At 36.7% G+C, this 13,860-nt stretch overlaps 1 protein-coding gene across 12 annotated transcripts in view; it reads left to right on the top strand.

The window, feature by feature from the left end:
• AK9 (adenylate kinase 9) overlaps positions 1 to 13,860 on the top strand; it is a 206,821-nt gene that overhangs the window by 57,310 nt on the left and 135,651 nt on the right. For 8 of the 12 annotated variants that reach the window (XR_008526344.2, XR_008526345.2, XM_063724946.1 and 5 more), the window contains 2 exons: positions 2,657 to 2,796; positions 2,891 to 3,071. Coding sequence is in view for 10 of the 12 variants with exons in the window: in XM_063724946.1 (XP_063581016.1) it covers positions 2,657 to 2,796; positions 2,891 to 3,071 (321 nt within the window). In the remaining 2 variants the exon portion in view is untranslated. Of the gene's footprint in view, positions 1 to 2,656; positions 2,797 to 2,890; positions 3,072 to 3,830; positions 4,285 to 13,860 lie in introns of those variants that run through there. The other 4 variants (XM_063724947.1, XM_054557988.2, XM_063724948.1 and 1 more) reach the window with 3 other exon arrangements.

The following is a 13,860-nucleotide window of genomic DNA, read 5'->3' as shown; positions in this document are numbered from 1 at the left end:
TGAGATTATGCTTTTAAAGTGCCTAGAACCAATGGTGATATTTTAAAAATTTAACAGCTGCATTACAGGGGCAGAGTTGGCTTCATGAACTTCACACAGGACCGTGTGCTTAGTTTAATGCTCTGCTGCTGCAGTCTTGAAATTCTTAATAATTGTAGAACAAGGGTCCTGTAATTTTCATTTTGTTCTGGCCCTGGCAAATTAGTTTGTGCTATGCAAGAGCATTCACCCAATCACAACAGAGCTGGCAAAAGTGCTAAAGACATTTGCCAGGCATTAACCCTTAGTTGCTGGACCATGGAAAGGTCCAGAGTTTCTTCAGCAAGAGGATGGGTAGGAGTAGAGCTTGAGGGTAGTGGTTATAGTGGCCAACTTTCTTCTGCCCCTGCCCTGCTACCTTGGCTGTGTCTGGGGTCCCTCACATGCTCCTCTGGTTAAGTGGCTCCAGAAAGTATGCTTCTGGTCTTCTCAATGGGAGAGAGGTGGTGGGAGGGGACCAAGTGGAGTGGGAGTGGCTCTGGCACTAGCACCTTCTTTCAAAGATTTCCAACCAGTTATACTGTTTTCTGCTCTCCATTCATTCCCCTTCAGAGGTACCTGGTATCACAAGGTCCCATGTCTTTCCAGGGTTTTGCAAAGTGAATCCACTGACTCCTTGTTGTTCTTGCCCCTCCCATACCTATCTTTGCTCCACAGATATTTAGCTTTCACCTTTCTCTGATATAAGTCAGTTATCACTCATCCATCTGCTTTCTAACTTACAAAACTGTGTAGCTGTAACTGGTGAGCCGTCAGCCCTGATCAGCATCTCTAGTCTCTTCTCCCATTCTGTGTCCTCATGAGTTTATTTGTTTTTTTTTTTATTCTTCTACTGTCATTTTAGTGAGGTTTTAGGAAAGCAGCAAACATAAATTCATGTTTTCAGTCTGCTTTGTTTAACCAGAAATCAGTCCTGATCATTTTTAAGACTGTAATATCAAATTCATTCAAAAGCTCATCTTCTCCTCTCCCTTCGGCACCTGCTGAACGTGTGGCCCCATGGGCATGAAGTTGAGAGAGGAACATGGTCTGCTATTCAAATACTTAACCTTTTAGAGAATACTTATGGCCTACTCAAATACTTTTTTCATGTATGGGCGGGAAATATGGATGATAAGGAAAGAGTGACTGCCTCCTGACCTAACTGGGCATGGTTTCAGTCCCTAGCTCATTGTCCACGAACTCTGTGGAGAAGGCCTATAGCTTAATGTGCTCCATGGATGAGGTTCTCAGTCTTATACAACTCTCCTAAGCATTGACAGTTTCCTTAATATTTACTATCACTTCCAGCTCTCACTTGGGAACATTCATGCAGCATCCCTGCAGTGCACATGCCTCTTTGTTCTCTGATGCTGCAGTGGTCCATGGAAGATCATAGCTCACAATCTCATCTGCATTGCATAGTCAACTCTGAAGCCAGCATATACATGTGTGACCCACATCTGAGGGTTGAGGGGAGCAGTTTTCCCCTCACCATTGCCCACTCTCTTCATTTTCTTTTGCTGTAGCAGAATACCACAGACTAGGTAATTTATAAAGAAAATAAGTTTATTTGGTTCACAGAAATAAGTTTATTTGGAGCCTGGGAAGTCCAAGTGCATGGCACCGGCATCTGGTGAGGGCCTTTGTGCTGTGTTTCCCATTGTGGAAGGTGGAAGAACAAAAGAGTGCAAGAGCCAGAGCCAGGGCAAGAGGGGGTGAACTTGCCTTTATAATAAGTCCACTCTCAAAATAACTTACCCACTTCTGAGATAAGTACGTTAATCTATTCGTGAGGGCATAGCACTCATGACCTAATCACCTCTTAACAGTCCTACCTCTTAATACCATCACAATGGCAATTAAATTTCAACCTGAGTTTTGGAGGGGACATTCAAACCGTAATACTCACCATACCATCTCTCACCAGTTTTCTCATCCCCTGGTAAGGAACCACAAGGACAGAGGAACCTTTCAAGCCACCTTTCTATCATATGGTAAAGTAAGCATAAATATAAAATAAAATAAGCATGTTCCCAACTGAGAATTAGCAGTTTTCTACAGAATTTTGCAGTCTGTAGAAAAGTATTTCTCAACTTATCTGGAGGTCACCAACAGAAAGGATTGCTGATGAAGGAGACTTTAAATTTTAAGAATTAAAGAACTACTTATAGCTAAGTAAATGCAAAAACAATCTGTACATAACATCTTAGGTATATGTAAAAGCCAAGGTAAATTAGCTAAGAATCTGGTACATTTTCGAAAATTTTTAATAAGAATTTTTCATAATCTGTTTTCTAAGGAAGATGATAGAAAATGCACTATCTACCTTATGCTTATTTTACCATATGATAGAAATTGCTCAGTAGAATTTAAAGATTTTTTAACATAAATGTAAACTAGTTCTTTGTAAAACAAGGGTCCTGTAATTTTCAACTAGTTCAAACTAGTTCTACACTGTCTTATTAAATCAAGGACAAGTGCAGAATGTTGCAATTAAGAAAAAAGCCAAAATTTGCTTTTTAAATTATTTCTTAAATAGTAAAGTGCACTATAAAATAATAAATGAAATATTTAATACTCCTAATTTCCGCAAAATTTATGTCCATATTTTTAATGTAGTATTTGCAATTCACAGGATGAGCTATTTCGTACTCTCGCATCTTATAAACTTATTGCACCAAGATATAGATGGCAGAGAAGTAAATGGGGACGTACATGTCCTGTGAATTTAAAAGATGGTAACATTTATTCAGGATTACCAGATTATTCTGTGAGGTAAGTAAGATTTTCAGAACTTAATTTTAAATCTTCCTCATTAAATCTTCCTCATACATCTTTTCAGTTGTTTACTAATATGGCATATTTTAAGTTTTCTAGGTAAAATCTACTGTCTTTCATCAGAAGAAGCACTAAAACCATTTTTATTGAACCCACGTCCCTATCTGCTTCCACCTATGCCAGCACCACCATGTAAAGTATTCATACTTGGACCTCAATATTCAGGGAAAACAACACTTTGCAATATGCTTGCAGAAAATTACAAAGGAAAGGTAACTATCTATCTATCTATCTATCTATCTATCTATCTATCTATCTATCTATCTGTCATGTATCTATACTTGATTATAATTTGTAGGATTTTATTTGTACTCAGTTTTTAAAATTTCATGTTTTAATTGAATAATTGTTCCACTGGGCTTGGGGTAGGGAAGGCATTCTTTTTGTTGTTTATTGCTGCTTCCAGACCAGAGTCCCTCCCTGCTTCCCAAAAGCTCCCACATGTGAATATCATGTCATTCAGACTCTGCCACCTATTTGCTTTCTTGGTTCTACTGATCTTCTGTCCCCTGGGTTTCAGTACTCCTGGCTCACTCTCACTCTCCCCATATAATCACTCCTGTCCTAATTCTTGGTGATTTCAGTATTACAAAGATGATCCTCCCAACACCTTGACACCTCCCTCAGTAATCTTGTTCTCCACTCTCAGTAAACGAAATTATTTTTAGCTTAGACAAGAGTGATAGCAGTAAAAGTGGTATGAAACAAGCATATTTGGGATATAATTTGAAGACAAAGCCGAAAGATTTGATGAGAGATTGGAATATGGAGGAATTCTAGAAGGGGCAGTGTGGCTTGAGGATTGCCTATGCAAGAAGGAATGGCACAAGATCATGGCTAAAGACAGAGCAATTCAGGCCACAGAAAGGTATTAGAAGTTGTTCAAAGTGCTGTTGCATTCTTTTAAGCACAGGAGTATCATTTTCTGTTTGCTTTTAACTTTTTCATTGTGAAACATGACAAACATACAGAAAAGTGAAGCCCACTGAGTTACCGCAAAATGAACCCCCATGTAACCACCACCCAGGTCAAATCTGGAATGTTGCCAGCACCCAGAAGCCCTCTCATGTTTCTTCTCAATACCAGTCTCCTCACTCTCCACACAAAGGTAACCACTGCCCAGAATTTTATGGCATTCACTTCCATACTTCTCTTATGGTTTTGCCGTGGAAGCATACGTCCAAATACCATAGACTAGTTTTGCATGGTTTTTTTGAACTTTATAGACTTAAACAATTTATCTTCTTTGTGCCTGGCTTCTTTCACTTAACATTATAATTGTGATATTTGTCCAGACTATTGAATGTAGCTGTAGTTTATTCATTTTTATTGTTTTATTGTATTCTGTTGATTGACTTATACCATAATGTATTTATCCACATTTGAGCACTAATAAAACTTGGATTGATTCCAGATTGGAGTAAATAACACTACTATAAACATTCTTGTATGTGTCTCTTGGTGCACACATGGACATATGTTCAACTTGTGTAGATAATGCCAAATTGTTTTCCAAAGTAGTTCCATTATTTCACAATACTATCAGCAGTATATGAAAGTTCTGTTATTCCACATTCCTGTCAACTCTTATTATGGTCGGTCTTCCTAATTCTAGCCATTTTAGTGAGTGTATAATAGTATCTCACTGTGGTTTTAATTTGCATTTCCCTAATGACTATGAGGTTGAACCTCTTTCATGTGTTTACTGACCATTTAAATATTCTCTTTTTGAAGTGTTTTCTCAAGTGTCTTGCCCATTTTTAGTTGTGTTTTTGTATATTATTAGTAAGAGTTCCTAATATTATCTATATACAAGTTCTCTGTTGATTATAAGCATTAGGACTATTCTCTGTCTGTCTGTGGTTTGCCGTTTCACTTTTCTAATGGCATCTTTTAATAAACAGAAGTTCTTTGTTTCAATGAGGCATGATTTATCAACCTTGTCTGTTATCATTAGTGCTTTTTATGTCATACTTAAGAAAATTTTTCTGCCCAAACATCGTGAGGATATTGTCCTATATTAACCGCTAAAAGCTTTATTGTTTTGACTTTCACATTTAGATATATACTCCATCTAAACTTGACTTTCTTATGATGTGAAGGACAGGGTAAGTTTTACTTTTTCCCATGTAGATATTCAGTTGTTTCAGGATCATTGAAGAAAAGATCATCCTTTATCAACTGTTTTGCCCCCTTTGTCTTATATCATGTTTTTATACATATGTGTGTCTCTTTTGGGGCTCAGTGGTCTATTTCTTTTTTTTTCTTTTCTTTTTGAGACAAGGTCTTGCTCTGTTGCCCAGGCTGAAGTGCAATGATACCATCATAGTTCACTGCATCCTCAAACTCCTGGGCTCAAGCAATCCTCCCACCTCAGCCTCCTGAGTAGCTGGGATGACAGATGCACACCACCATGCCTGGCTAATTTTTGTATTTTTTTGTAGAGATGGGGTCTTGCTATGTTGTCCAGGCTGATCTCAGGAACTCCTTCCCTCAAATGATCCTCCTGCCTCAGCCTCCCAAAGCACTGGGATTACATGTGTGAACCACCATACTGAGCCTCACTGATCTATTCCATCATTCTATTAGTATTTTGCCAATACTACATTGACTTAATTATTTTAGCTTTACAATAAATCTTGATGTCAAGTAGAGCAAGCTCTTCTATCTTATTGTTCTCTTTCAGGAGTGCATTGGCTATTCTTAGCCCTTTGCAATTTTATGTAGAAAAATCTTTTGAGATTTTAACTAGGATAGCATCACATTTATAGATCAGTTGGAGGAATGGACATCTTTACAATATTGACTTCTAGTCCATAAACATGATACATTTTGCCATTTATTTAGCCCCTCTTTAATTTATGTTAGTAATAATTTGGAGTTTTCTGTGTAGAAATTTGCACAGACCTCTGGGTATTTGATGGGTTTTGATGCTATCCTAGGTAATATCATTTTTAACCAATTAAAAGTTCTCTCTATTATCTTGTATGTTATATATTATTTTCTTTAAAGAGTCACCCAAGAATTAATGCCTGACATATTACTTTCAATATAAATTGGTACTTTCATACTTCTTAGATAGTGCAAGGGTCTTATAATTCAAACATACCCTTAAAATGTATTCCCACATAATGTTTTCCTGTAAAGCATCACCTGGTTTTTAATGTGCAAACATCATAGACCACACATATCTCCCGGTGGCTCACGCCTGTAATCCCAGCACTTTGGGAGGCCGAGGCGGGTAGATCATGAGGTCAGGAGATCGAGACCATCCTGGCTAACACAGTGAAACCCCGTCTCTACTAAAAATACAAAAAAATTAGCCGGGCATGGTGACGGGTGCCTGTAGTCCCAGCTACTCGGGAGGCTGAGGCAGGAGAATGGCGTGAACCCGGGAGGCGGAGCTTGCAGTGAGCTGAGATCATGCCACTGCACTCCAGCCTGGGTGACAGACCCAGACTCTGTCTCAAAAAAAAAAAAAACATTTTTCAAATACTGTTTATATTTACATCTCCAAAAGAAAATTCTACATTTTAAATTTATAATATTCAGGAAAGATGGTGTGACACATTTCAAATACAAGTAGTAGAATGTCAAAATCAAGTGTAAGTGTTTAGAAAACTTCCTCATGTGTCAGTAACGGAGTCTCAAATGTTGCTGGCCCTAAGAAAGGCCATTTTACTGCGTGGAAAACAAATGTGTATCACCAATAATATTAATTGTTTGGTGATCACATAATGATGTTTTAACCATTTTGCATCCAAACATGATTGCCTATTACTTGTAATAGGTCTTTGCTTATGTTTTAGTTACATTATAGAATTTGAGTCAAGGTATAATGCATTATAAATTTCCCATTTAAAATAATGAAAAATCAGCTGGCATGGTGGCTCATGCCTGTAACCCCAGCACTTTGGGAGACTGAGGCAGGAGGATCCCTTGAGTCTAGGAGTTTGAGGCCAGCCTGGGCAAAATGGTGAGACCTCTTCTCTAAAAAAGTAAAATAAAATAAAATAAAATCATGAAAAATTATTATTTCTGACCCTCAAAAACTGAAATAATAATTTTTGTTTGTTTTAAGTCCTTAAGTTTTTAGGTACTTTGTTATGCAGCAATTAGAAAATACCCCAAAATAATTTTTTAAGATTGATAATTATACTTCATCAAAGTATAAAACATTTCTCTCTGATACAAGGCCTCTGTTTTTTTAAATGAAACCCGGTAGCCTGGGAGATCTTTGAAACAAGTATAACTAAAAACGTGTTTCTGGCGCTGTATACTTATAGCGCCTACAGATCAAAAGGATAAAGATAGGCAATGCTAAGAAAATAGACAACAGATAGCTAGAGAAAAACCACAGAAGATGAGTTGTCAGTGGAAAAAACTTATGAAAGATGCCTAACCTCATCAGGAGATAAGTAACATAAAAAATAGTAAGATGAAAATTTTTACCCATATCAGAAGAATGACAACCTTTGTTCTAATGAGAACATGTATGGGAAGTTTTAAAAACTATTGATGAAACTGTACATTACTACCATCTTTTTAAGAATCTTTAAATTCCAGCCATGACAGTGAACTAACCCTCCTAACATGTGATCCCTGCGGGAAGAGAAACTCATGAGGTGAGCTCCATGGTTACCTCAATTGTCTGCATGGATAGGGACAGTTTCCTGACAGGACAAGCAGAGCATGGTGCTTCCATGGAGCTGAGGAGACTGAGCTCAGTTCTGAAGCAGCCTGCACTGTGAAGCAGAGCAGCAGGGAGAAGGGAGCTGCTTGTGAGTAGGGTGGGAGCAAGGCCCAAGTGTGTGTAGTCAAGAGCTTCTCAAAGGAGACTTCACAAAGCTTATCGAAGGATGGCTCCTACAGGTTGTGAACAGAACAGATACTGGAGGTTGAGCAGTGCAGGGACTTGAGACATCTGGCCCAGTTGCAAGGGAGAGGCCTTATTACCAGAACATTGAGCTGACACACTGTAAAGGCCATCCCTTGGGTGTAAGGACCACAACCTAGATTAAGGCCTACTCTACAGCCTCCCTTACTGAGCCTACAACCACTTTATTGAGGAATAAAATCTGGGGGAATGAATTTGGAGATTGAGCCCTATCAAATTGGGAAATACTTGGGGGCTTTTCAAATATTGGATTTAATAAAGCACAAAATAGAAGTTCAGGCCAGTTGCAGTGGCCTGTAATCCCAGCACTTTGGGTGGCTGAGGAGAGCAGTTCACTTGAAGCCAAGAGTTTGAGACCAGTTTGGCCAACATGGTAAAACCCTGTCTCTACAAATACGAAAATTAGCCAGGTATGGTGGTGTACGTGTGTAATCCCAGCTATTTGGGAGACTGAGGCAGGAGAATTGTTTGAACCCAGGAGGTGGAGGTTGCCGTGACCAGAGATTACACCACTGTGCTCCAGCCTGGGCGACAAGGAGAGACTCTGTCTCAAAAAAACAAAAAACAGAAGTTCAGTGTGGTAAACCAATACAGTCATGTGCTGCATATACAACAGTGGTCCCATAAGATTATAATGGAGCTGAAAATTTCTCATCGCCTAGTGAAGTCATAGCCATTGTAACATCATAGCACAAGTTACTCATGTGTTTGTGATGCTGCTATAAACAAACCTACTGTGCTGCCAGATGTATAAAAGCATAGCACATACAGTCATGTACAGTTATGTAATACTTGATGACAATAAAAAACAATGATGTTAATGGTTTAGTATTTACTATACTATACTTTTAATCATTATTTTAGAATGTACTCCTTCTACTTGTAGAAAACGTTAACTGTAAAACAGCCTCAGGCAGGTCCTTCAGGAGATATTCCAGAAGGCATTGTTGTCGTAAGAGATGACAGCTCCATGCATGTTCTTGTCCCTGAAGACCTTCCAGTGGGACAAGATATAGAGGAGGAAGACAGTGATATTGATAATCCTGACCCCATGTAGGGCTAGGCTAAAAAAAAAAAAAAAAAGCTTAAACATCGAAAAATAGAAAAAAGCTTATAAGATACAAAGAACCTATTTTGTACATCTGTACAATGAGTTTGTGTTTTAAGCTAAGAATTGTTACAAAAGAGTCAAAAAGTTTAGAAATTTTAGAAGTTTATAAAGTAAAAAAGCTATAATAAGACAAGGTTAATTTATTATTGAACAAAGAAACAAATTTTAAATAAATTTAGTGTAGCCTAAGTGTACATTGTTTATAAAGTCTATAGTAGTATACAATAATGTCCTAGACCTTCTTATTCACTCACCACCCACTGTCTCACCCAGATCAACTTCTAGACTTCCAAGTTTCATTCATGGTAAGTTCCCTATAGAGCTGTAGCATTTAAAAAATGTTTATGCCATATTTGCACAGTACCTTTTGTATATTTAGATATGTTTAGACATACAAATCCTTAACATTGTGTTACAGTTGCTTGCAAAATTCAGTGCAGCAACGTGCTGTACAGGTTTGTAGCCTAGGAGCAATAGGCTATACCATATACCCTAGGTGTTTAGTAAGCTGTACCCTCTAAGTTTGTGTAAGTACACTCTATGCTGTTTGCACAACAACAAAATCACCTTATGACACATTTCTCAGAATGTATCCCCATTGTTAAGCAACACATGACTGTAACTGAACTGCCTGATAGAACAAAAGTCAACACTGACAGTCTTCAGAGGAAGATAACAGAATTCAAAGTTCCTAATAATGTATCATCCACAATGTCCAACATGTAATGAAACATTACAAGACATGCAAAGAAACAGGAAAATGTTACCCATATGAAGAAAAAAGGAGACAATAGAAACTGGCCCTGAAATGGACCAAATGTTGGATTTACCAGATAAAATCTTTAAGATGGCTATTATAAATAATGCTTAAGGTCTTTATAAGAGAATAGAGAACCTCTTAAGATAAATGAAAAAACTACTTAAAACAGAACCAAATGGAAATCCTGCACTAAAAATATAAAAACCAAACTGAACGTTTTACTGAATTAGCTTGACTGCAGATTGGAAGTTGTGGAAGAACTTGAAGACAGATCAATAAAACATTTCTAGTCTGAAAAATAGAGGGAGAAAAAAATATTGAAAGAAATGAACAGAGCTTCTGGGACCTGTGGGACAAATCAGATGGTCTAATGTGAGTAAGTGGAGTCCCAGAAGAAGATGATAGTAGAAATAGGACAGAAAAAAAAATACTTGAAGATATTGTCAACATTACTGAAATTAAGAAACCAAGCAAAAACCAAAAAATTATAGATTGACTTACAGGTCCAAGAAGCTCAGCAAGCCCCAAACAGGATAAATACAAGGAAAACCACACCTACACACATCATTTTTAATGGTGAAAACCCCAAAAGCAGCAGTCCCCAACCTTTTTGGCACCATGGACTGGTTTTATGGAAGACAGTTTTTCCACAGACTGGGTTGTGGGGGTGGAGGATGGTTTCAGGATGAAACGGTTCCACTTCAGAGCCTCAGGCATTAGATTCTCATAAGGAGCACACAAACCAGATCCCTTGCATGTGCAGTTCACAATAGGGTTCGTGCTCCTATGAGAATCTAATGCTGCCACTGCTCTGACAAGAAGCAGAGCTCAGGCAGTAATGCTCATCGACTGCTCACCTCCTGCAGTGCCGCTCAGTTCCTACCGGTCCACGGCCTGAGGGTGGGAGACCCCTCCCCTAAAGCAGCCACAGAAAAATTGATATGTTAAATAGAATAAAACATTGATACAAATGACAGCCAACTTGTCATCAGAAGCAATGGCAATCAGAAAACAATGAAACAAGAGCTTTAAACAACTACAAGAAAAGCCATCCTAGAAGTATATAGCAAGTGAAAATGTCCTTGAAAAATGAGTTAACACAAAGACATTTTCGGATAAAAGTCACTTCTGGCCTTCTGATGACTATGAGTTTCATAATACAATTGTCAAGCCAGATCACCTAAACACTAAACAAACAATACTCACACAAATGAAGCTTCCAATTATTAACATGCTCTGGAAAATAAGAGTAATTATTGAATCCAGAAACTAGATCAGGATACTAGAAACAGAAAAGGGAACATTTGGAAAACAAAAAGGGTCCTTTGAAATTAAAATATATGCAAGATGAAAGAACATTAAAAAAGAAAATATAACACAAATGAAAAATTCAATAGAAGAGTTAAAAGATAGAAATTAAAGTTACCTTTTAGAAATTAGTATAAACTGACAAATGGAAAAAAGAATAGAAAAGAAAAGAAACTATAAGGTCAGTCTAGGGTGTTCATTATCCATATAGGAATTCTTGTAGGAGCTACCAGAGAAAAGAATATTACCAAAGAAATAACTGCAGAAAATTTCCCAGATTGAAGGACATGCTTCCAGATAGAAATGACACAGTAAATGCCCAGTAAAATGGATGGAGAAAGACCCACATGAAGGGACATCACTTTGAAATTATAAGACAATGGGGGCAAAGATCCAGAAGCTTCTGGTAAAATGAGCCTAGAAGACTCTGGAGAGGAAAACTAGGTCCCATGGAAAGGACTGGGAATTCCAATAACATAGAACTTCTCAACCCACAACTCTGGAAGCCAGAAGACAATTTTTGGGGGGAGTGGCTGATAGCCTAGAATTTTATATTCAGGCAAATGAAGTCTAATAATAGAATGAGGGCATTTTCAGTCACACACACAAAAAATTGCCTCCCATGTATTCTTTGTCAGAAGCTACTAGAGGATGTGGTGCATCAAAATGGGGGCCTAAACAAAGATGGCGACATGGGATTCGGAAGCAAAAGGGCATCCATGCATCCCTGACAAGGAAGAGGGTTAGGAAATCCCAAGATGGTGGGGGAAGGAGAGCCCATGATGTCAGTTGTTCTGCAGGCCTAGAAGCCTAGAAAACAACCAGCCCAGTTTGGGGTAGGAGAACGGGGGGCTCCAGAAGAGATAGCTCCAGGGAGATGATTACCTGATGTATTTTCAAGCAGAAATTTGTACTTGTGAAGAAAAGTTTGGGAATTCATTATTGATAGGTATATAGAAAACTAAGCAACCCCCCACAAAAAAAAACCCTGCAGGAACAGAAATATGAACATGTTCTATGTAATTGTGAGTAATTGTTCTATAAGCATAATAACATGAATAATGCATATTATTTTTTAAAAATGTATTATCTAATTCTTGGGGGCTTATGGAGGGATGTGGGAGAAGAAGTGTGTGTGTGTGTGTGTGTGTGTGTGTATGTGTCTAAGATTCCTAACTAGTTCATCATTTGGGGAAGAAAAAGTTTTATCCAGGTAATTTCAGATTATTTAAAGTGTAAATTAGAAGGAAAAAGGAAAAAAATTAGAAGGAAAGTAAAACTTTTGACAGCATACAGAGGAAAATACTGAGTATATATTTGCCATGTGTGTGTTTCTCATCTATTACTGCATAAAAAATTACCCTAACAGCTTGCAACAACAATAAGCATTTATGATCTTGCATAGTCTCTCTGAGTCAGGAATTCAGGAGTGGCTTAGCTACATGGTTCTGTCCTAAATGCTTTCATGAGGTTACAGATAAGATGTCATCTGGGGCTGCACTCGTCTGACACTAGGCTGGGGCCGGAAGATGGCTCAATCACATGAATGAGACCTCAGTTCCTTTCTATGTAGATCTCTTCATAGGACTGCTTATGTGTCCTCAGGACCTGGCAACTGACTACCCTCAGAAAGAGTTAACCAAGGAGGAAGCTATAATGTTTTTCATGACTTAGTCTTAAAAGTCATCCGCTATCACTTGCATCGTACTCTATTTAAAGCAAGTCACTACTAAGTTCTAGTTACACTAAAGAGTAGAATTAGGCTCCACCTTCTGAAGAGAGGTGTGTCAAAAGATTTGTGGACTTATTTTAAACCCATTACATCACAATATGTGTCAGATAAAGAAATTATCATTTTAAAATATAAAAAGACGAATCAATATGCAGATAAAGCTTCCATAGAAAAAAAAATCAAACAGGCAATTCACAGAATAATAGATACAAATAGCCATTAAACATTAGCAAAAGGATACCACCTCCCTGATAGAGAGATGCCAAAAAACAGAGACTTGTCATATCAGTCTCATTGTAACAGTTAAAAGATTACTAAAAACACCCAATTTCAATGTGTACCTAGGATGGGAGAAGTACATTCTCATAGACTGCTAGTAAGAGTATAACCATTAGGCATAGCAATTGGAAATACATATGCAAACCTAAAGTCCATGCATATCCTTTGAACTGCCAATTCTGTTTTATGGATTTTTCTAAAGAAACTATCAAAGATATGTAGATAATTGTGTTCATCATAGCGTAGTTTATATACCAAAAATGTATATACCAAAATATAGATAATATATAATATGTGTGTTATATATTATCTACATTTTATACATATTATCATATATCATATATGTATACATTATACGTCTATAATACACATTATATTATATAATATACATATATTTTATGTCTATAATACACATATATACATATATGGCATACTATGCATATATTATATATTAATATAATATAATATGCAATTTAATATTAATATATTAATGTATTATCCTGATTTGTAATAGTAATATAATATTAACACTATATTAATATATATTATATTAATATATTATACATTAATGTAAAATATACTATAATATACTATTATACAAAATATATATTACATATTATATACATAGTATACTATACAATGTATATAGTATGCTATATATACTATATATGACTATAGTATATACATATATGTATATGTACGTGTATGTGTATGTATACATTTACGTATACGTACATGTATGTGTACGTACACATATGTGTATGTATACATATGGAGACTCCCGATTCTTTTTCTTATAGGAATGTATATGTTTATAATATATAATATAATATGTATATTATATATAATGTATAAAATATATATAATATGTATATTATATATAATGTATAAAATATATATAATATGTATATTAT

Source organism: Pongo abelii, chromosome 5, assembly GCF_028885655.2.
Source record: "Pongo abelii isolate AG06213 chromosome 5, NHGRI_mPonAbe1-v2.0_pri, whole genome shotgun sequence".
NCBI classification, from domain to species: Eukaryota; Metazoa; Chordata; class Mammalia; order Primates; family Hominidae; genus Pongo; species Pongo abelii.
Note: the sequence above shows the minus strand (reverse complement) of the source record. Positions and strands in the feature narration are given on the sequence as shown.